Source organism: Astyanax mexicanus, chromosome 18 (genome assembly GCF_023375975.1).
Source record: "Astyanax mexicanus isolate ESR-SI-001 chromosome 18, AstMex3_surface, whole genome shotgun sequence".
In the NCBI taxonomy this organism is placed as follows: domain Eukaryota; kingdom Metazoa; phylum Chordata; class Actinopteri; order Characiformes; family Acestrorhamphidae; genus Astyanax; species Astyanax mexicanus.
The window spans coordinates 42,163,047-42,188,961 of NC_064425.1; the positions used below are offsets into that span (position 1 = coordinate 42,163,047).

Consider the following 25,915-nt stretch of genomic DNA (forward strand, 5'->3'; position numbering starts at 1 on the left):
CTTGAGCTGTTTTATAAAGAAGAATGGACAAAAATCTCTCTAAAAGTCTCTAGATGTGCAAAGCTGGTAGAGCCGAACCCCAAAGGACTTCTATTAAGTATTGATATATAGAGGGCTGATAACTTTTGCATGTCACACTTTTTTATTTTTACTTTTATTTGATAAAAACTTTTATTTGATGAAAACATGTATTAACATTAACTTTGAAAACATTCAAACATGTCTCAATATCTTAATAAAATACAATTAAGATTGTGGTTGACAGTGGTGACGAAATTCAAAGTTCAAAGGGTATGAATACTTTTGCAAGCCACTGCAATACAGTAGCCATTACTCCATAACTGTCTTACGATTTTAATCCCATTTATCATATGTGTGGGATTATAAACCAAAACTTTATTTAACTTTATTCTGCACCTTTAGGACTGGCCAGTCTTGAAGCTGAGCTTTGTTGCTGGGTTATTTCCACAGTGCATGGTGGTGTGTGTGTAGTGTGTGTGTGTGTGTGTGTGTGTAGTGTGTGTGTGTGTGTGTGTGTGCAGTGTGTCTTTAGCCGAGCCACAGGGTTACTGACTGTTGCAGCAGCAGCTGAGCTAATGAGTTAATTAGCAGCGTTAATTAGCAGCACCTGAGGACTCTGATTAGAACAGGCAGCAGTGACTGACAGGAACAGATCAGCGCACTTCAACACACTTTACTGCTTAATGCTAAGCGAAACTAATCAAAGTATGTGTGTGTTTATATTCTAATCACACACTTTAATATAATATACTTTAATTACGTTATATAAACGTAGTTTAATTTAGCTTAATTTATTTTTGCATTTTGGTCTGGCATCCAGCCCTGTTGCAGCAACGACAAACTATAAAAGAGGCAATGCAGGAAAGTACAGCCACACTGTTATCAGTATCCCCCTCAAGGGGGCGCTCCCATTAGTTACTGACAGTAGAATACAACCAGACTGGAACATGTTCAGCAGTATCCATATACAGTACACCAGCATTTTACTTAGTCTTTACCAATAAAACAGATAAATCTATCATTTTTATTTGATAATATTTGATTAACTTTACATGTCCTTTACTATATTTAGTTTATATTTGTTATATTGAAAATGTGACCTGGAGTTGAAACCAGCAGTAAGGTGGGGTCCATTTTGTTTGGGGCCCCCAAAGGCTTTGAAAGGCCCTTCTGGCATCCATACCAACAACACATTGTTAGTGTTTGGGCGCAGATAGGTAAAACAGAGCATGATTTGGCCAGTAAGATGAAACCAAAACTTCCCATGATTCATTGCTCTTTATTTGATGAGCATCGGTTTAGGAGGATAAACTGTTCAGAACAATATTGTCTATACAGTCCCCTGCTTCTTTTCCAAAGCGACTTACTGTCCTACTGTCCTAGAAGCAAGCTACTTCTGAAGCTGGTGAACAAGAAAGCCTTTAGACCTAAACTCAATTGAGCACCTGGGGGGTGCAGTACAACCACTTAAATTTGACCAGTACAACCACTTACAATCTACTGTTCACAGAAGATTACATACACCAAAGTACATATGGTTCACCAAAAGGTGCAAGCCACTATTTGGGATGAGGAACAAGCATGGATAAAAGAAAGAGGCTTTATTGATAAAGAGCAATCTAAGATGTGGTAGGCAACATGCTCTCTTCTTTAGGGTGCCCCCCAGGTGCTCAGTTGAGTTTAGGTCTAAAGGCTTGCTTGTTCACCAGCTTCAGAAGAGGCTTGCTTCTAGGACAGTGCAATGAGTTCTTTCCATGAGGCTCGGTTTTGAAAATCCAATGTCATGATAAGAGCATTGCAGACACCAAAGCACCAAATTTAACAGTTTTTTTTTCTGCATTCACATAACACTGGGGAAGTAAAATAAACTAATTAGGGACAATTTGGACATGTTCACATGTTTTTACAGAAATGTGAGGGGTGTACTCATGTTTGTTGGGTACTATATACACATTACACTCACTGATGCATCGCTTTGGCATCACTGGGAATTGAACCTAAGAAACCAGTATAAGCATATCCAGCCATTTAGCCTCCTATTCTCTCCATTAAACAAAGCACTCTCTGGTCGTGTATAATGGGAGTAGTGGGAGTAATGGGAGGACAGGTTGGTCCTGAACTGGAAGAGGAATGTCTGTAATCTGCTCTCCCAGAGGAACTCGGGCCTCATGCAAACTCAGAGCGGGCTTTGTTCCATTGTGCGCGGGCACTGCCAGGGGGCACAGATAAAAACTCTTTTGAGCTTTTTCTCCGGCAGCAGAAACCGCTGCAATTGGCCGCACTGCTGGAGACGGAACCAGGCGACGAGCCTCGGCCTGCAGCGGAGAATACTAACACGCACAGCCCACCTGCCCTGCACAAACCCCCCGAACACTGTTCCCATTCTTCTGCAGGGAGAAGAGCACCAGAACCGGACTCAGCTGAACCCCACTGAAAAAAAAATACTCACATATATCACATTCTAATTCATAATAGATTTTTTAAAAATAAATATGTATTAATACAGTATAAAGAACTAAAATCCAGTACAGTTATCTGCTGTAATTTGATGGAAATATTATTTATTTGGTAATAAAATACATTGGGACATTACAGCTACAACAACCTGGAATCTTGGGAACAAAAAAAAACTTCTCTGTTTCTTGTCATTTAAGCTAAACTGTAAATTCAATGAAGGCAGTCTGAGACGAACACACTTAATCACACACATTTTGGTTGCAAAATTTCACTTAGGATGTAAGAAATAACTATTTATTTGTAAATATATAAAAGAATGAAAGAAATAAATAGTAATAAGTAAACGTACATATTTTTTTAAGATTTGTAATTCCTTAATAAAACAACAACAACAAAAAAAGTAGCATTTTAATGGGCTATTAAACATGAAAATATGAAAGAAATATGAAAGAGAAAATACAAATATATAGAAAGTATGATATATTATATTGTATCATTATAATCACATAAAAATATATATTATCGTATTATTAAAAACAGTATTACATATGTAGTTTTTATTATTATATTTTTTTTTACTATTTTGCCATATTAAACAGCCTAGGACTGATTATTTAAATATTTAATAAATAGTTATACTAATACTAATAAATAATGCATTTTTTATGTTCTAGACTGTTAATATTGTAAATAAGTAATTGTGTCGTAATCATTTGAGAAACATATTTTTGTCATAAAATGTCTTTTTTTTTTTTTTACAAAAACACCATAACCCTGTCATTTCCCTCTTTTCCCCCTTTTAAAATATATTTAAAATAAATTAATAAAAGATTTTTAAAGCTGCTATTTTCTCACGAATATCAGCATTTTAGAATTGTAGCTATTAAATTAATGTGATCATTAGTTCATTCATAAAATTAGATTCTTTCATAATTTGATTTATTATAAAATTCCTCTCATTTTTATGTCATTTCTCCTCTTGTACATATAGTGCTTTGATCTTTCTGACATTTTTTATTATTTTCATTAATCATGTATTTTTTATCACACATTTTAATCAGAGGTAAGATTATTTTCACATGCTGTAATTTATTTAGTAATAAAATACATAAGCTGTACTTTTACTGTTGGGACATTAAACTTATAGAACAGACTGGGAATTGCTCTATTGCTCTGTTTCTGGTCCTTTAGGCTGCACTGTAAATTCAATGAAGGCAGTCTGAGACAAACACACTCGATCTGGGAGAAGGGGGCGTGTCTAACAAATGAATAGGTGAGTCTGACTCTGCCTCTGGTCTGTAATAAACAGACTCGGGTTGCAAATTTGACCAAGTGGCAGATTATTTAGGTTTAATTTCTTTATAAAACAGAAGTGAATGGAACCACAGCATCTGTAATTATGTACAGTTATTATTTAATTATGATGTTTTTGGTTCAATAAATCCAAACACAGACGCTGCAAAACGAGCTCATAGGTGATTAAAAAATATAAAACAGGACCCCTGCTCAGTAATTGAAGGCAGGCTGTGCGCACCTAAACACTAAACACAGCAAATATTTAATATTTAATACTTATAAATGAATGATGTCTGTTGCTGGTCCATAAAACCAAACAAAAGACAGACCAGCCGTCAGGAGAATAAATAAACACCAGAGAAGAATACAGACCATTTAAATCTGACCAACAACAACAACAGCGCCAGCAATCGCTCCTCAATTCACATGCTAATTTAATGTTTTACAAGGACTGCGACTCGGATATGCAAATTTCCATCCAGACAAATGAGCTAAATAACCCCTCCCCTCCCTCAATAACAACCACTCACACTGAATTAGCAGCCTTTACCCCATTGAACCTGATTAATAGAGCAGAGAGAGAGAGAGAGAGAGAGAGAGAGAGAGAGAGAGAGAGAGAGAGTGATAACAAGAAAGAGACAATCAGAGAGAAAGAGAGAGATAACCAGATTGTACATATACAGTATTATTATTATTATTATTATTATTATTATTATTATTATTATTATTATTATTATTATTATTATTATTGATCTCACATGTTATATATTTTACACTTTTATTAAAGCTGATATCTGCAAGTTTTTGGATTTGGGGGATTGAGAGCACTCTCTGGCGAGAATGTGTAATTGCACCGAGCATGCAGAATTATCCTTTTTAACTTCGCGGGTGTGATGCGGTCTCCTTTCAGAAGGGATGAATCTGATTCCAGGTTATGTTCAGTCAGAGAGAGAGAGAGAGAGAGAGAGAGAGAGAGAGAGAGAGAGAGAGAGAGAGAACTCTCAGTCAGAAACTTCACTCCTTCGTTTCTTTGCTTTTACTATGAGTGAATGATCTACTGAGCTCTGAGTTTCCTCTTCTGAAGTCCCCATTGCTCCACCAGAAATAAAATAATATGGACTGCCACTTTAATTTAACTTTAATGTGCTTTTGTAACTATTTTTTTTTTTGCTTACTTCATTTATTGATCACTAAATCTTTTAATCTTACTATTTTTCCTACAATTTGTGTATATAATTACATTCATGTCAAAAAAGGAACACTAAACTGAACTGAACAAGAGAGAAAGACTATAGGATAGATAGAAGGAAACAGAGAGAGAGAGAGAGAGAGAGAGATAGTATGAGAAAGAGAGTCATAGAGAGAGAAATAGAGAAGGGGAAAGTAAGATAGATGGATATATAGAGAGAGAGAGTAAGGGAGTGATAGTATAAAACAGAGAAAAAGAAACAATGGGAGCAGATACAATAATTAAGCTTCACAGGTGTTTATCATTTTTATTTCTCAGGTTGTCTTCCGTTGATTCATTAGTGTAAGAGCCTGTAGATACGATTGTTTAACGTTTTTAAAGAAAGCTTATTAATCATAAAGGGACTGGTAGGCAAAGGAAGTCCTCCACAGCTGATGGCACAAGATTCCTTAAACATCTGACAGATTAGAAATGGTTTTCTGGAGGTAGGTGTGTATTAGAGCTTATCGAAGCGGCCCAGCCCTGCCCATCCTGTCCCATAAACTGTCATTATGAGCCTGAGCCCAATTTAAAAGTGACATTTTTTAGTAATAGGTCGTTAAAACTGACCTTTTAACTACAATTCTGAGTTGTTTGAATGGATGGGAGTTCGGGTTTGGCATCGAGTTGGACTACTAACAGCAGAAGATCATTATGAACAGAAATACAGAGGCTACACTCTAAAATTTAAACCACTAAAGAGAATAACCAGATTACAATTTTTAAAAAATGCTTAAAACAGCTAAAGAGTTTTAAGAAAAAAAGTTCTTCTGGACGGGCGAGTCTGAGATTAACCTTTGTCAGAGTGATGGCAAGAGCAAAGTATGGATTAGTCACATTTTAAAATAGCATGCCACCTCATCTGTGAAACGTGGTGGTGGGGGAGTCAAGGCTTGGGCATCATGTGTGGCTGCCATACATACTAATAAAGCTCTTTTTACTGATGATGGCTTTGAATCACATACTTACTGTGTGTGCAAATAAAAATGTACATTGCAGATGTTCTTTTTTCAACGATATATATCGCGATATTGTCTTTTTAAATGTCTTTTTAAAAGGTGAATCAGAGCGTTTTTCTGGGATTAAACACGTGAATTCAGCTGTAACTGGAAATATCTGCACTGCAAAACTGTGCTGGACTGAGGTGCACAGCTTTCCACACGTACATTTACGAGCACATGCCCAACCATGTGGATGGAGGCCATGCGGTTACCTTGTGGTTACTCCTGAACAGCCTACTATCCTTTCACTTTAATATCGTAATCATTTATATATATATATAATATCCTAATTATATTCACACACATACAGATTTATTTCCATTCCAACTATCAACTTCTCAAAGGTCTCATTTCATCGTTTTTAAATTCATTTTAAAATTTCTAGTTGTGGTCTCTAGTATAAATTTTTTTTTTATGAAAAAATAGTGTTTTTTCTATGTAGCCCTGCTTTAGATCACTGAATGAGAGGTCTCTGAAGAAAGACAGGTTTTGGCTCTTGCTTATGAATATTCATACATGCAAACATATCGCCTCTGATTGGCTAACAGCACCGCAGCAGAGGACACCTACCTGCCTTCCCCCAACAGTCAGTTTACAACTCTAAAACTCGAAGGACAAAATGTTTTCAGAGATACAGTCTTATTTATAAAGAAATAGAACTAAGTGCTAGATAAAGTTATCCTTTAAACTTTGCTCAGCGTCAGACTCGAGCGTCTCTCTCTTCACGCAGCCTGTTTTGACCGGTGTTCTGTCGAGTTGTGTTACCTTGTCAAAATGTGCTCCCATAGTGTTTGTTTAAGGTATCAGTAAAACGCAGAATCAACCGGAGATCCGATTTCAATCTACAAGTACATACACAAGATAGCTAACCCTAACTACTGTAGCTCTGTAAACAGAATCTTTAAACTCCGCCTGTGGGCAGTCCTGAGCTGATGAAGGCGAGGTCATGAACTCACTGGTTGACATGGATCCCTAACATCTCTCTGATCAACGTGTATTTCTGAGGATTTTCTTTTACTAACTACTGCAGACAGCGGAGGCTGAGAAACAGTTTCATATGCAGCATCATATACAACTATAGAGAGAGCTATAGTATTATACAAAGAAAAACAAGACAAAGTGGATTTTAGCAGAAGGAGACCTTTAAAAGAGAGAGAGAGAGAGAGAAAGAAAAAGAGAGAGAGAGATAAGGAGAGAGAGAGATGAAGACAGAAAGTATCAGCTGGTCCTGATCATCAGTGCTGATGGTGAAGCTGATAGAGCTGCTGTGGATTGTGGGGGAAACAGAGAGATCTGATACGCCGGATAGTTTCCGCTCGATTTGGGGAAATCTGTAACTGATGAGGGGTTATTGATCAGGAGATGCTGGAGACGCCAAGCAGCTCAACATCAACACTACGGCTCAACACACACCAATACACACCAACACACACCGACACACACACCAATAAACACAACTGAACACAGATCAGCTGAATTCTGCACCTAACAGTGTTATTAAACCTGTACTAATAGTTGTGATGTTATTACAACTATTAAACACTTGATCTGGAATATAATCAAGAGAAAGATAGATGATCACAAGCCATCAAACCAGGCTGAACTGCTTGAATTTTTGCACCAGGAGTGGCGGCATAAGGTCACCCAAAAGCAATGTGTAAGACTGGTGGAGGAGAACATGATGCCAAGATGAATGAAAACTGTGATTAAAACTCAGGGTTATTCCACCAAATATTGTTTTCTGAACTCTTAAAATATAGAATTGTCTTTTCTACATGAATATGAACTCTTTTCCTTTTCTTTTCCCTTTTGTTCTGCAAATAAAAGCTCTAAATGACAATATTTGTATTTGGAATTTTTGTTAAATGTTGTCATTGTTCATTTCACTCAAACATAGACCTGTACATAGTTTTTTTTTTTCAGAGCTGTGTATATATATGTGCATATATTTATGTATATACATATACATATGTATACATATGTTCAACACTTTAAATGTTTTTTTTTTATCCATGGTAAATGTTGCTGGCTGTACTATAAAGAAAAACTAAAAATCTATATAAGATATGTATTCTGTATAATGGGTTTCATTTTTGCTACAAAAGAAAGAAACCTACTTTAGGGTTCTTGGTTAAGTTAGTGGTTCCACATGTTTTTGAGATTACCTAAAGCAGCTTGAGGGGGTTCTCCCAGGTTTCAAATTTAAATAATTCTTCAAGTGTTCAAATGGATTTTTTGAGGAATTATTTAAGGGTTCAAATGGGTTCTTTGAAGAATCTTTAAGAGTTTAACTGGGTTTTTAAGGATTGCTTTAATGGTTCAAATGGGCTCTTTGAGGAATCTTTGATGCTTCAAATGGGTTCTTTAAGAACTACTTGAAGGTTTCCAATGGGTTGTTTGAGTAATCCTTTGGTGGTTCAAATGTGTTCTTTGAAGAATCTTTTAGGGTTCAAATGGATTTTTTGAGGAATTATTTAAGGGTTCAAATTGGTTCTTTAAGAATTATTAACAGTTCAGATGGGTACTTTGAAGAATCTTTGAGGGTTCGAATGGGTTCTCTAAGGATTACTTTAATGGTTCAAATGGGTTCTTTGAAGGATCTTTGAAGGTTCAAATGAATTCTATGAGGAATATTTGAGGGTTGAAGCACATTTTTTGAAGAATCTTTGAGGGTTTAAATGAATTCTTTGAAGAATCATTGAGGGTTCAAACTGGTTCTTTGAGGAATCTTTAAGGGTTCAAAAGGATTCTTTGAAGAATCCTTGACGGTTTAAATGATTTTTTTTAAGAATCTTTGAAGGTCTAAATTAATACTTTGTAGGATATTTAGGGGTTCAAATGAATTCTTTAAAGAATCTTTGAGGGTTCAAATGAATTCTTCGAGGAATATTTGAGGGTTGAAGTACATTTTTTGAAGAATCTTTGAGGGTTTAAATTAATTCTTTGAAGAATCTTTAAGGATTCAAATTAATTCTTTAAGGAATATTTGAGGATTCAAATGACTTCTTTGAATAATCCTTGAGGATTCAAATGAGTATTACTATTTGAGTAATCATTTTAGGATTCAAATCATTAGCTTGAGGAATTCCAAACATTTTTACAGAAACATCTAGGCGGAATGAGAAGCATTTGGAGGAGTTCTTGGAGGAGCCTGTCAATGATTTCGACAGTAACCTACAGAGAGTCTACCCTCAGGACCTTCTATGTTTTACCAAAATACATAGAAAAGTTTCACTATTGAAAGAGCCGTGCAAACAATGATTTAACAGTGCAACCTAGGAAGTGACTTCTTGTTCAAACTCAAGTCTACACCAGCTCCAGTCCTACACCTTCAGAACCCTCCAGAGCATAAGGTGCACCTTCACCCTTGCACGAACCCAAGCAATAGTGAATAAGCACGCCCTCACCTGTGTCCTGATTGGCTCTCCCTGCTCGATGATGCTGACGAAGGGAATCTCCAGGAAGGTGGCCATGAACTCCACCTGCAGGAGCTCCTCGCGCCCCTGCGGGAACGCCAGCACGGCGGAGACCCCGTTCACCACCAGCTCCTCACACACGCACCTGAGCGCCGTCTCGGGGTCGCCCGCCCGCCGCGGCCCTGCCCACACCACCTCCACGCTCAGGTTGTAGGGCAGCAGGGCGGCGGGGGAGTTCTGCAGGTGCAGCAGCGCCCGGCCCAGCGCCGCCTGCACACGGGCCGGCTGGCGGGTGGGCAGGAGCGCGCCCAGGCGGAGCGTGTGCCCCACGCGCGCCAGAAGGTGGCAGGGCTCCGGGTGGGCTTGACAGCAAGGAGGCGCCAGGAGGAGGAGGAGGAGGAGAGAGAGGGAGGAGAGGAGGAGGAAGACACTGGAGGAGGGAGAGTTCATCCTGCTCCGAGACTCGCCAGCCTGAGGAACCAGCGAGAGATGGCATCGCTTCTCCGGAACGGGTTCTCCAGCGTGAGACGCGCACGAGAATGAGAGTGTGTGTGTGTGTGTATATGAGTGTGTGTAAGAGAGTGTGTGTAAGAGTGAGTGAGAGTGTGTGAGAGAGTAAGAGTGTGTTCCTAGTGTGGCATACTTGTAATTGAGCTCTGGAGAGACGGAAAGAGATGCACACACTTTCCGTCCTCCAGAGAGACGATGTGTATAAGAGTGTGTATGTGTGTGTGTGTGTGCGTGTGTGTGTTTGTGTGTATAACTGTGTATAAATGTGTGTGTGTGTGTGTGTAAGAAAGAGAGAGAGAGAGAGAGAGTGTGTGTAAGAGGACGCGGAGGAGAGAGAAAGATGCGCTCCTTCCTCCTGCCAGAGCGCGACTGAGCACACAGAGCTGAGGCAGCGCACGAGAGATTGTGTGTGTGTGTGTGTGTGTGTGTGTGCGTGCATACGCGAGACCATAAGCGAGAGTGTGTGTGCGTAAGCAAGAGAGACAGAGAGAGAGAGAGAGAGAGAGAGATTGTGTGTGTGTGTTCTGTTTAAGCCTCGCCTCGGGGCCGGGCTCGAGAGCACACATGCTCAGCTCCTAAAACACACACACACAAACACACACACACACACACACACACACATCCAATACACACACTCTCAGTTGATCCCAGCAGCATGTCAACAGCAAACGCACACACACACACAATCACATACACTTACATACACGCTTAAATACACAAACACACACACACACTCAGAAAGTTTAAGCCCAAGCTGAGCTTCCTGTGTGTGTGTGTGTGTGTGTGTGTGTGTTTGTACTTGAAACTAAATCCTGAAGACTAGCTGAGTGTCAATTATTTTGTTAATAGAACTATTAAAACAGTAATAATGTAAATAAGTTTAATATAGCATTTTTTTTAAGAAAAATACAATACACCAGTAATAAAGGTGTAATAACACTGTTATAGCTGTTTAATACAGCTGTAATATACCTGTAATTATACTGTTATTAAAAAAAATCTACACTGCATTTAACTATTGAACATATGGAACAGTTGTATACCTGTAATAGTACACACATACACACACACACTCACACACACACACACACACACACTTATACACACACACAAACACACACACACAATCACGTACACTTACATGCACGCTTAAATACACACACACTCAGAAAGTTTAAGCCCAAGTTGAGCTTCCTGTTTGTGTGTGTGTGTGTGTGTGTGTGTGTGTTTGTACTAGGAACTAAATCCTGAAGACTATCAATTATTTTGTTAATAAAACTATTAAAACAGTAATAGTGTAAATAAGTTTAATATAGCTTTTTTAATAATTATAATAAAGGTAATAAAGGTGTAATAACACTGTTATTGATGTTTAATACAGCTGTAATATAGCTGTAATTATACTGTAATTAAAAGCAGAATTCTACACTGCAATTAAATATTGCTATAGAACAGTTGTATACCTGTAATAGTACACACACACACACACACATATATATTTATACCACTACAGGAAAGTAATATACCTGTAATAGAATATAGATAATATAGATAATAGAAATAGAAATAGAAATTTAGATATTTGATGCTTCAAATAGGTTTTGTTGGAAACTCTCTCAGCCAATCACAGAGCAGGGGTGGGGCTAACTGTGGTGTTATACTAAATAAACTAACTACTAAGTGTGTACTGTAGCTCTGACGTCTTTCTGAACAGAATGAAGATCTGCACCACAGCTACATCTGTGATGATGTTCACTATGAAGGGTGTGTGTGTGTGTGTGTGTGTGTGTGTGTGAGAGAGAGAGAGAGAGAGAGAGATAAAGAGAGTGACCATATCACACTAAATATCACATTAACACACTATACACACACACACACACACACACACACACACACTCTCTCATAGACTATACACACACACGTACACTATACACACACACACACACACACACACTCTCTCATAGACTATACACACACACACGTACACTATACACACACACACACACAAACAATTTTGGATAATTTGTCTCATTACCTACACTTATTAATTATATTATGCTTATTTATTAGTTATTTATTTATATATTATAATTTTATTTTTATTTTATATTTTTTTGCATTGTTTTAAAATGTAGAATCTGTTCTGTTCTGTTCTGCATTTTAGAAATTGTTAATCTCTGAATTAGTTCACTATTCTTCCACTTTTACTTTACTGTTAAAACTGTGTAACTCAGGCTTTGGCAACCCAAATGTAGCACTATTTGCCATGCCAATAAAGCACCTTGAATTGAATTGAATTGAATTGAATTAAAGCAGTGAGAGTTATTTATGAGATTTAATTCATATTTCAAAATAAATAAAAATAATCTACAGTCTGAACACAGCAGCAGTGATGTTTTTTTTTTTGTTTTTTTGTTTTTTCGTTCATGTTGCCTCATCTTCTTCAGGCTCTGTAAAAAGAGAAAAATTCAGAACGACTTTGGGGCAAAACATGGTAAAATAATGAATTCATTTTTAAAACACTGAAACAAGTGATACACCTTCCAGATTAAGTGTAAGATATATCACATTAATGCTGACAGAACTATCAATATAAAAACACATTAGTATTTTTATTCATAGGAGTTTTTTAGAAGTATTTATATGTAATTTAGCTTTAGCACCCGTGTAAGTGTCATGTGATCAGTGAAAACAGAACTGAACATTGTTACATCATGTTCTCACAGTTTCACGGTTCTGTTGAGTGTAGTTCTTTATTAAAAAAAATTATAAATTGTATATTAATTTAAAGAATATAAAGGTGCGACAGACGGTAGCTAGTTAATAGTTAATCCAGCAGGTTGGTTTAGCTTAAGGGTTTACACATCTCTCTCTCTCTCTCTTTCTCTCTCTCTCTCTCTCTCTCTCTCTTTTTCTCTCTCTCTCTTTCTCAACACACACACACACACACACACACAAAGACTATTTCATAACCCTCACATCAGCTGAACATTAGAATGACAACAGCAGCTGCAATAAATAATACATAAACCAAGATACCGATACCAAATATAGACCTGAATCTCCAATAGTTTGAGTACAATCCTTCTGATAAACGCACTGTTTACCTACTTTATGATGCACCCACTGCTGACACAGATGTGCAAATGCGCATACGAACACAGTTTGTCTAGTCTCTATAGAGAGAAGTGCTGCCAACAGAATAGCAGATAAATAAATTATTTGATATCATGCCTATAATACCAGTTGTGAGCTGGAGGGCTATAAAGACCTTGAGCACTGAGCTGTGGAGGAGTGGAGGAACTGAGTGGTGGAGCTGAGTGGTGGAGTTGGGATGAGGTGGATGGGGTGGGATGGAGATCATCCATCATTCTGACTTCACTAATGTTGCTCTGGTGGTGAAATACAATCAAATCCTCACAGAAAGGCTTTCTACCGAAATCTAGAAAGAAGGTCTTCTCTGGGCAGTAGAGACAGTTACTCCAACAAAAGCAGGATACACTTAAAGCAATGAATGAACAGATGCCCCATTACTGTAGATGTAGTGTAGAGTCATGGATAAAGAAAGAGAGAGAGAGAGAGAGAGAGAGATGTTGTTTTTCATTTAATTTATTTCTGTTCTGTTTGATTGAAATAGAGAGAGGGAGAGAGAGAGAGAGAGACTGACAAAATAACAAAATAAGAAAGAATACAGAGAGAAAGGGAGAAAGACAAAGAAAACAGACAAATAAAGAGAGAGAGAGAAAGAGAGAGATAGCGAGAGAGAGAGAGAGAGAGAGAGAGAGAGATTTTCCTTTTTTTCTGTACTGTTTGATTGAAATGCTTTGACAATACAAATGTAATTTTGCAATAAAGCAAACTGAACTGAACTGACAGAGACAGAGAAAGAGAGAGAGGGAAAGAGAGAGAGAAAAAAGAGACAAAATGGGAGAGCGGGGAGAGAGAGAGAAAGGAAGAGAGACAGAGGGTGAGACAGTACGGTAAAGAAAGATAGAAAGAGAAAAAATAGTGAGAGGAAGAGAAAGCAAGAAAGTGGAAAAAGAGAACAGGATAGAGAGAGAGGGGAACATAGAGAAAGAGGGAAGGAAAGGGAGGCAAAGAAAGAAAGGAAGAGGGGCAGAATAAGAGGTAGAGGGAGAGAGAGAAAGATGAAATAGGAGAAGGAGGCGGTGTGAGAGAAAGAGAGAGGGAAACAGAGAAAGAGAGTAAAAGAGGAGAAACAGAGAGACGAAGAGAGAGTGGGAGGCAGTGAGTGTGTGTGAGAGAGAGAGATCGAGAGGTAGAGAGAGAAAAGGAAAGAGAGAAAGAAAGAAATAGAGAGAGGGGGGTAGAGAGAGAGGGACAGTGAAAGAGGTCATAATAAATAAGTAAAAAAGAAAAAGATAGAATAGTGAGAGAAAGGGAAAAATACAGAGAGAGGGGGGAGAGAAAGGTATAGAGAAAGAGGGCATAGAGAGAAAGAGGGGGGAAAAGGGGGGAAAGGATAGAGGGGGAGGGGGCGTATAGTAAGAAGTAAAGGGAGAAAGGGAGACGGAGGCAGTGAGAGAGAAAGAGAGGGGAAACAGAGAAGAAAAGAGGGAGAAACAGAAAGTGAGAGAGAGAGAGAAATAGAGAGAGAGGCAGTGAGACAAAAAGGAGGAAAGAGAAAGAAATAGAGTGTGGGTTGAGCAAGAGGGAGATTGAGAGAGAGAGAGAGAGAGAGAGAGAGAGAGAGAGAGAGAGAAATAATATATTATAATGTATATTAATGGTGGTCAGGGTGAAGGGGGTTAATGTGGTGTGTATAAATGTACCTCGACTCTTTCTCTGATTTAATTGCTCCTTCATTTATCATCTCCAGTTAACAATTACCCAGAATACCTCAGTAACTGCCCCATTCACCTACAGCTGCGTCAGAAAAAACACAATGTCACCTGGGTCACTAATGATCTAATTAATTGATGTATTTCATGCAGAGTAATGAACTTCACCACCCCTTACTGTGTGATTTTATAATGCATTATAAGCATGTGCTTATTATTTGTATTTGCATTGTTTGTATTTGTAACACAAATGACTAAAAAAATCAATCAATCACTCAATTAAATTTTTAGTTGATTCATAGAGATTTTACATAGCAGCAGCAGTTGACCTCTGGATGTTTTTTTTTTACTTAATTAGAGTTAATAAACAGTTAATAAGGCAGTAATGGCTGTATTATAAAGCAGATGGTGGTGTTTATGGAGAAATTGGAGAATTCTGAATGTTCTGCAGGTATTATTAAACAGTTTTTGAAGTAGAGAAGTAGAGGGAGTGCAGATTCCAGATCATCAGTGTTGCTGTAATATACAGTAGCTGTTGGTTGCTTAGGTGTTGCTGGGTGGTTGCTAAGGTGTTGCTTAGAGGATGGTATGATAAGTGCTGCGTAGGCAAAGGTGTTGTTTGCTGAAGTTTTTCTAGGTGATCACTAAGGTATTGCTATACTTAAGGTGTTAAGTTGCTAAGTGTTGCTAGGTGGTTGATAAGGTGTTGCTATACTGTCGCTTAGATGTTGCTAAGGACTGCTAAGGCATGACTGTGGTACAAATTGGTACAAGGTATTGGACTGACCTATAATGTTTAAATAATTATGAATAAATGCAATAAAAACCCATACTCTTACACATCTTAACATGCATTTGCAGGAGTTAAAGGATAACATAACACTTGAAACACTTCAGCGCTCAACCATCCAACCAACTAACCATCCAAACAACCTACCAACCAACCAACCATTTAACCATCCAACCAACTAAGCAACCAACCAACCAACCAACCATCCAACTAACCAACCAACCAACCATCCAACCAACCAACCAACCAACCAACCAACCAGCCACCATCCAACCAACCAACCTGGTACTATCCATGGTGCTGAAGCACCACAGAGAGAGGTGAAGCCCCCTAAGAGTTTCTTAGATTGTAGTGCCCAGTCCTACCATCCAACCAGCCAACCATCCAAACAACTAACCATCCAAACAACCAACCAACCAACCAACCAACTATTCAACCATCCAACCAATTAACCATCCAATCAACAAACCAACCAAACAACCATTCAACCATTCAACCAACTAACCATCCAATTAACCAACTATCCAACCAACCATCCAATCAACTATTCAACCAACAACCAACTAACCATCCAACCAACAAACCATTTAACCATCCAACCAACTAAGCAACCAACCAACCAACCAACCAACCAACCAACCATCTAACCATCCAACCAACCAACCAACCAATCAGACAACCATCCAACCAACCAATGATCCAACCAACCAACCAACTATCCAACCAACCAACCAATGATCCAACCAACCAACCAACTAACTAACCAACCAACCAACCAACCAACCAACCAACCAACCAACCAACCAACCAACCAACCAACCAACCAACCAATCTGGTGCAATCCATAGTGCTGAAGCACAACAGAGAATCTAGCACCACTGTTTCTGTTGCACGGCAACACAAGCCAAAGCTGGCAAAGGCTAGCAAAGCCCAGGTGAAGCCACTCACCCATCTGTTTGGCTTAGATAGAACAACACCAAACATCTGCTGAGAGGTGGGAAAAACAAAACTAAAAAAGAGGCTAAAATACAGAAACTGATGCCTGGACCACTTTTTCTCACTTGGGTAGGACCCAAACCCCGTCCTCTCCAGTGCCAGATCTCCACAGCACCAAGGAAGCTCCTGGGCTTCATTAGCCTTTGCCAGTAAAAGCTGAGTAGCTTGTTTTGCTGTGTAAAACAGTGGTGCTGGATTCCATGCTGTGCTTCAGAACCACGGACAGCAGCTGGGTGGACGGATTGGGCACAACATCTAAAGAACGGCAGGCGTCTCTTGCCTCAGGAAAGGTCAATGTTCATGACTGAACTAGCAGAAAAATCCAGGCCAAGGATGCGATTCATGGAAGAACAGCAATGTGGAAGCCATTTATTATTACTAATTTTTTTTATCCCAATTTTTCTCCCAATTTAGCTAGACCAATTGTCCCACCCAATGAGCTGCTACTCAGCTGACTACTAGTAATGCCACAATACAAAAAGGAAGCTGATGCATCATTGCAGAGTAGCATCACAGCACACTCGGTTCCAATACATCAGCTCACAGATGCAGCCTTGTGCTGATCTACATCACCCTAGAAGTGATGAGGGGAAAGAGCGTCATCTACTGTGCCCACCCAGAGAGAGAGCATGGCCCATTGTGCTCTCTTGGGGCTCCTGGAGCTGATAGCAAACTGCATGATACGGATTCGAACCAGCGTTCTAAAGCACTGCCACTAGGACTGGTAGATCGCTGGTTCGAATCCGTGTCATGCAGTTTGCCATCAGCTCTAGGAGCCCAAGGAAAGCAAGGTGTATTTTTTGTGCCCTTACGACACAAAAGACACACCGACACGCCCTAAATCCAACTGCACAATGCACAATTGAGCAGTGCACTAAAGATCACTAAAATAGGGCTCATAGTATACATAAAATAATTTTGGTTATCAGGGCTCTATGGTGGTTTTGTCTGTCTCTGTGTTTTTTCTGCCTTTCTGTTCGTTCGTTATTAATCTTTCCTAAGCACATGGCCCTCTCAGTGTTCTACTTGTCTTTCTCCATGTCCTCAGTGCTCCCACATATATACCAAAGTATATATTATAAATGATTCAATATCTGCTATAAATGATTCAGTATATATTATAAATGATCCAGTATCTGCTATATATTATTCAGTATATATTATAAATGATTCAGTATCTGCTATAAATGATTCACTATATATTATAAATGATTCAGTATCTGCTATAAATGATTCACTATATATTATACATGATTCAGTTTATATTATAAATGATTCAGTATCTGCTATAAATGATTCACTATACATTATAAATGATTTAGTATCTGCTATATATTATTCAGTATATATTATAAATGATTCAGTATCTGCTATAAATGATTCACTATATTTTATACATGATTCAGTATCTGCTATAAATGATTCAGTATATAAAATAGTGTCAGTGCTGCTGGATGTTTGGTGGTTTGGAAGCTGAATGACTTTGTGAATGATCTGAGAAAAAGTTGAGTGTCAAAAATTGTTATCTGTGTGTGTGTGTTTGTGTGTGTGTGTGTGTGTGTGTTTGTGTGTGTGTGTGTGTGTGGAGCTGTTTTATACACTGCAGAGGTTTATATTCTTAAAGTATTTTTATTAGTTTTATCTTCTGGTTGTTTTTGTAGCTGATTGAAGATGAGTTTTAGAGTGTTAGGGTGGTGTTGGGTAATAATGGTGTGTAATACACTGGTAATAAACCTCTAAGCACAGGTTATAAACTGTGGTAATATCTAAAACTATTTTCCATAAGATACACAATGGATGGCAGTCCTGACCTTGTCAGTCTGCATGCTCTGGACTCCAATTCCCAGCATGCACTCACACCAGACTTTCCTGACTCTACTGCTATAAATGATTCAGTATCTGCTATAAATGATTCAGTATTTATTATAAATGATTCAGTATCTGCTATAAATGATTCAGTATATATTATACATGATTCAGTATCTGCTAAAAATGATTCAGTTTATATTATAAATGATTCAGTATCTGCTATAAATGATTCAGTATTTATTATAAATGATTCAGTATCTGCTATAAATGATTCAGTATATATTATACATGATTCAGTATCTGCTATAAATGATTCAGTTTATATTATAAATGATTCAGTATCTGCTATAAATGATTCAGTATATATTATTAATGATTCAGTATCTGCTATAAATGATTCACTATATATTATAAATGATTCAGTATCTGCTATAAATTATTCAGTATATATTCTAAATGATTCAGTATCTGCTATAAACGATTCAGTATATATTATAAATGATTCAGTATCTCCTATACATGATTCAGTATATATTATAAATGATTCAGTATCTGCTATACATGACTCAGTATATATTATAAATGATTCAGTATCTGCTATAAATGATTCAGCATATATTATAAATAATTCAGTATCTACTATAAATGATTCACTATATATTATAAATGATTCAGTATCTGCTATAAATGATTCAGTATCTGCTATAAATGATTCAGTATATATTATAAATGATTTAGTATCTGCTATAAATGATTCACTACATATTAAAAATGATTCAGTATCTGCTATAAATGATTCAGTATATATTATAAATGATTCACTATCTGCTATAAATGATTCAGTATATACTATAAATGATTCAGTATCTGCTATAAATTATTCAGTATATACTATAAATGATTCAGTATCTACTATACATGATTCAGTATATATTATTAATGATTCAGTATCTGCTATAAATGATTCACTATATATTATAAATGATTCAGTATCTGCTATAAACGATTCAGTATATATTATAAATGATTCAGTATCTCCTATACATGATTCAGTATATATTATAAATGATTCAGTATCTGCTATAAATGATTCAGTATATATTATAAATGATTCAGTATCTGCTATAAATGATTCAGTATATATTATAAATGATTCAGTATCTGCTATAAATGATTCACTATATATTATAAATGATTCAGTATGTGCTATAAATGATTCAGTATATATTATAAATGATTCAGTATCTGCTATAAATGATTCACTATATATTATACATGATTCAGTTTATATTATAAATGATTCAGTATCTGCTATAAATGATTCAGTATATATTATAAATGATCCAGTATCTGCTATATATTATTCAGTATATATTATAAATGATCCAGTATCTGCTATAAATGATTCAGTATATATTATAAATGATTTAGTATCTGCTATATATTATTCAGTATATATTATAAATGATTCAGTATCTGCTATAAATGATTCACTATATTTTATACATGATTCAGTATCTGCTATAAATGATTCAGTATATAAAATAGTGTCAGTGCTGCTGGATGTTTGGTGGTTTGGAAGCTGAATGACTTTGTGAATGATCTGAGAAAAAGTTGAGTGTCAAAAATTGTTATCCGTGTGTGTGTGTGTGTGTGTGTTTGTGTGCGTCTGTGTGTGTGTTTGTGTGTGTGTGTGTGTGTGTGTGTGTGGAGCTGTTTTATACACTGCAGAGGTTTATATTCTTAAAGTATTTTTATTAGTTTTATCTTCTGGTTGTTTTTGTAGCTGATTGAAGATGAGTTTTAGAGTGTTAGGGTGGTGTTGGGTAATAATGGTGTGTAATACACTGGTAATAAACCTCTAAGCACAGGTTATAAACTGTGGTAATATCTAAAACTATTTTCCATAAGATACACAATGGATGGCAGTCCTGACCTTGTCAGTCTGCATGCTCTGGACTCCAATTCCCAGCATGCACTCACACCAGACTTTCCTGACTCTACTGATCCCACTCCCCCAGCTTCTGATTGTACACACCTGGTTCTGTTTTAGTATAAATACCCCTCAGTTTCCTTCCTCCAGTTCATAGCTGAATATTAAATCTAGTAAGTTCGCTCTTCTACAACTTGTTTCCTTTGTTTGTTTGTTTTTTTTTATTTGTTATTAACTTGTTTTTGTGTTTTTGACTGTTTTTGACTGTTGGCCTTACCCTCTGTATCGTTTGTTTTTTTCGTTGCTGTCCCATTTTTGTATTTTAACTACTCTTTTGTTTGCCTTGCTCTTTTTCCTGGATTCCTGGATTACCTGTGTATGACCCCATTTTGCTTTTCACACTCTGGTATGTGGTTTATTTTTTTGCTGCCTTCCAGTTTCTGACCCTGCCTGTCCCTAGCTACCTCTGTAAGCCTAGCCCCCTTGTTAATAAATTGTGCATTTAGTATCTGCGAGTGTCTGTCCTTGGTTTGGCCCGAGAGACAAAGGTGAATTATTGTAAATTAGGGTCATTTGGTAAAAAAAAATGTCTCCACTCTACCGCAGCTTTCTGAGATTCAGAAATGTTCTACAGCTTGTTCAAACTTGTTTTAGAACGGATGATATGGGGCATATTTTGCCCCTGCAGATAAATCGCTTTTTAAACCGTTATTCAGGCTTTGGTAGAGTCCAGAGAGCCCTGACATTTAAACAAGACATTAGGAACTTTAAAACTGCATAATAAATGTGTTAAAAGACACTGTTTACAAGGTAAAGTCATGATCTGTTGCCTCTACTTTGCTGTCTTTTGCTTGCTCTCTGGATTCGTTCAATGAGCCTGGATAATGGTGTAAAAGGCAATTTATCTGCAGGGTCAAAATATGCCCCATATCATCCATTCTAAAGCATGTTTGAACAAACTGTAAAAAATTGCAGGATCTCAGAAAGTTGCAGTAAAGCAGAGGTGAGCTATTCAACAAAGATTAGTCCTCTTTATCATGTTTTACTACACCAAAAGTCAATTTTACACCGGAGTTCTCCTTTAAGGTTTTAAATATCATTGATGCTGATGTAATTTTTATTCTTTCCACTTTATTAAATATCTCTCCATGACTTCCAGAAGAGCGTAAAATTGTCGAATGTTTTTTTTAAATGCAGAAACGCGGAGCATCTCTAATTCAGTCCATTAAAGCACCTCAACTTCCCTCCATCATGTTATTTACACACTTTAAATATCACCTCCATTAGTATATACGATAATTACACCAGCGTCAGCTCGTCTAACGGGACCGATCCTCAGGAAGCAGCTGTACCGCAGATCCATCAGAACCGGCTCTGGAGTCGAGAGGCTGAGCGGAGACGAGATTTTAATAAAAATATTAAACACTGACAGCGTTTCCTCCTCCAGCATCCATCCATCCAGCCGGCTGCACCGCGACCTGCGGATACGGAGAGTATATGAATATTAAAACGCTCTCGTCTTTACGGAGTTGGGTGTTTAGTGAAATTGCACTCCCTCGCTCGCTGCGCGGACTCTTCAATGCTCCTGAATCCATTTGCTGATAATGGCAGTGGTGATGCTGAAGACTAATCAGGATTAGAGCTCTGGCTGATCAGAATTCAGCACACACACATCTGGATTACAGCTGGAGAAATGACGGATTTTATCCAGCACGGTCCATGCATGAATACGACATCGACTCCGAGAGATTTAGCATGTAATCCACTCCAGAGATGAACCAGATCACGAGCTTTACACCTCTCCATCATCTCCACGTTCTCCATCTTCTTCAACTCCTTACATACCTTACATTTATGTGTGTTAACTAGAGATTTACAGTAAAGGAGTGAAGGAAGTAACAATTTGATTCTTTGTAGATTTTGTAAATTTATCTACTGACAAAGATATGAACATTTAAAGTCCATCATTTTAAGAGTAGGTTAATTTGAACAGTTAAATTTCACAAGCCACAACCAGACCCAATTACTGCCAGACTTGTAGATTGAAGAAATCACTTAAATAGAACTCGCCTGACAACATAAAGCAGCTACAAAATCTCAAAAAGCAAGAAATCAAGACATTAATATCGCCATACAAATTCATTTCTAAAGCTTTGAGACTCCAGAGAAATACAATGGGAGCTATTATTTTTCACTAATGGAGAAAAACCATGGAATACTGGTGGACTCTACTAGGAGTGTTCAGCCTACTGAAATTACTCCAAAAAAAAGTCATGAACAACTCATCCAGAAGGTCACAAATGGGGATTGTGTATGGTGTTGCCAAATGGTTATGATATCCCAGGTGATCAGTGTGGGATTGTTGTTGTTGTTAGTTGCTAGATGGCTTCTAAGATATTTTCAAACGGTGGTCGATAGGGTGTAAAACAAAAATGCTGTGATCTGAAGAAACCAATCATTTTTATCATCTGTCAGTCTGGAAAAGGTTACAAAATAATTTCTAAAGCTTTGAGACTCCAGAGAACCACAGTGAGACCTATTATTATTTACTAATGGAGAAAACATGGAACACTGGTGAACCTTACCAGGAGTGACCGGCCGACCGAAATTACTCCAAAAAAAGGGCATGAACAACTCATCCAGAAGGTCACAAATGGGGATTGTATATGGTGTTGCCAAATGGTTATGATATCCCAGGTGGTCAGTGTGGGATTATTTATGATTATTTTTTGTTGTAGTATAGTTAGTTACTAGATGGTTTCTAAGATAAGATATCAGATGACATGTCTCTCCAAACCATCAGTGATGGTTTTCAGTAAATTTTACATTTCATTTGAAGGAAATCAAGGGATGAGAGTCTGGAGGAAGAGTGAAGAGACACACAGTCCAAACTGCTTGAGAAGGTCTAGTGTGAAGTTTCCACCAATCAGTGATGGTTTGGATAAAAAAGAGACATGCCATCTGCTGGTGTTGATCCACTGTGTTTTATCACTTTTATGGAGATGCGGATTTCATTTTCCAGCAGGACTTGGCACACTGCCCACACTGCCAAAAGTACCAATTGGTCTTTTTTAATATTCCAATTTTCTGAGATACTGATTCATTTTTGTAGCTGTTTTGAGCACTAGTTCCACAGGTGTAGCCCAGCAGTGTTACAATCTCATATTTTCATTTGTTTACTCTGTCGGTATTGTTTTGATGTGCATGTTGATACAGTGTTGCCTCATTCCTGATCACCAGTTCTGTCACACCTGACTCAGGGTCCTGGTTCTTTGAAGAGTCAGGTACGTTACAGCAGAGCGTCTCCAGTTTCCTCCGAGACGATTTCCTTCTGCCGGCGGATTTTTCCTCAGAAGTGGTCGTTCCCCCGCTGCGTGGCGACGCCGTGGACCGTGTTCTTGACGGATGCTCGGTTGATTGGTTTTCAGGTCCGGTGCACACACTCGCTCCTGCCGCCGCGGACAGCTCTGACGTACCGGAGCTTTTTAGGGTGAATAAAAGATTTTACAATGGCCTCCATCTCCGGCTCCGGTGACACGGTGTCTCGGCATGCTGATCGCTCTCCTCCATCGCAAGGGTTCTTAACATTAGAGATTCAGAATTCTGCTCTTCTTTACCATTTATTACAGCGGACATTATTCAGTGAAGCTTCGCTTATAAATGAAGGAAAAAAAACTTAAAGCTTAAACTGGAATCCTTTATAGGAAAATTAACCTCTTGACAGGCCAGGATTTTCATCAATTGTCTGCCTGATATTACACCACTAAATCTTGAGGATTTCTAATCAAGCATTACAAAAAAGGTTTTCATGTTTGATAAGGATCATAATAGAAAAAAATAGTCAAGTAAATCGAGAGTCAAAAAACTCTCAAAATATAACGAATAAAATCATCAAATTGGCTCTTTTCTGAACTTCATTTTTAAAAATTAATGCAAATTGAATCAAAATCTTTAGTTTTATTATGTTTCTCTAGTTTTTACGTCTATTTTCCAACCTGCAGAATTTGTGTTGATTTCTGTTACTGATCTAAAATTATTAAGTGAAACAAAGAGAAAACAGGCAGCTTCTCCAAGTGTCCTGTAGGAGATTTCAAACCCTCAAATATTCAGAGTGTAAATAACTTTAAATAATTTTAATGCAGGGAATAAAGGGTTTTGTATCACCTACTAATAGATTAACAAACTAAAAAGTAATGAATACATCTCATCTATATATATATATATACATATATATATATATATATATATATATATATATATATATATATTTATCTTTTTTCAAAATGTGACTTTGTGAGATCAAACTAAAAGTAAAAGAGTTCTGTGAAAAAATATTTGCCCGCTTACAGGTTTCTCTTGTTTTTGCTGTTTTTCTTTTTTTTTAATTAACAAACAAACTTTAATATCAGACAAATACAACCTGAGTAAAAACAAAAAAAAGACAGCTCAAATAAGTTCAACTTTACCAGTCAAATTCAGGCTAGTAAAGACTTGTAGAACTAAGAAATCATTTAAATAGAACCTGTCTGACAACATAAAGCAGACCAAAGATCTCAAAAAGCAGCACATTATTATTATTATACCCCCATCTGAAGAAATTCAAAAACAGATAAGAAATTGATCATCTATCAGTTTGGAAAAGGTTATAAACTCATTTCTAAAGCTTTGAGACTCCAGAGAACCACAGTGATTCACTATTATTATTCACTAATGGAGAAAACACATGGAACACTGGTGAACCTTCCCAGGAGTGACCGGCCTACTGAAATTACTCCAAAAGGGCATGAACAACTCATCCAGGAGGTCCCAAAAGAACCCAGAACAATATTTAAATAACTGCAGGATCTCACTCGCCTCAGTTGAGAAAGAAATCTGTTGGGGGGCAAATACGTTTCCACAGCGCTTTAGGACAGTCTGGTTCTGGTTGTACATCACAAGTTCACAGTTAAAGAAAGTAAACAGATTTTTTCTTTATTCATTTAAATTGGTATTTTTCCTACGGCCCCTAAACTGCTTCAATCTTGTTTTAATAGACTCATACTATGTAAAACAGGACTCCTGCTCCATAGGTTTTCTCCGTGTCCTCCCGCAGGAGAACGCTCAGATCTCCTTCCCTCACCTTTCCGTGACGAGGCCCACGCAGTGCGGATGAATATTTATACGTGTACCTCTGATTTTAATTCGATCGGGGTGTATCGCGGGCACCGGCGCCGTTTTCAGGCGGGTTTAAAAATGGATTACTCTTTCATCAGAAAACCAATTAAAAGCCACATTTATCTGTGAGGGATTACTCCTGCCTTATTAACATGTGTGAGTGCCCATATATAATCCACTGCTTCCCCTGCGCTGTGTTTTACTGCACGCTGGAATTATACAGCACATACAGTACACTGCACAACACACACACACACTCGGGCATACACACACACGCGCCCTGGTTTTGATATTATAGTGAGGACCTTCCATTTACGTAATAATAACTGCAGCATAACTGTAACTGTATTACAAACAACATTAACCTCACTTGTATAAAGTAAAAGTAAATAATTTTAGTGAGAGATATTTTCTAATTAAAGCATCAATTATAAAAATTATTACTGTATTGTGAAGATATGAATATGACTGTCAGTCAACAGTCGATTATATTCATAACTAT

At 37.5% G+C, this 25,915-nt stretch overlaps 1 protein-coding gene across 1 annotated transcript in view; it reads right to left on the bottom strand.

Annotated features, from left to right (window-relative positions):
- The window catches only part of grin3ba (glutamate receptor, ionotropic, N-methyl-D-aspartate 3Ba), a 149,984-nt gene extending 139,640 nt beyond the window's left edge, over positions 1–10,344 (bottom strand). Inside the window, exon 1 of the mRNA XM_022668924.2 lies at positions 9,411–10,344. Coding sequence (XP_022524645.2) covers positions 9,411–9,869 — 459 coding nt within the window. The 5' untranslated portion in view covers positions 9,870–10,344. The remainder of the gene's footprint in view (positions 1–9,410) is intronic.
- Between the last annotated feature and the right edge of the window lie 15,571 nt (positions 10,345–25,915).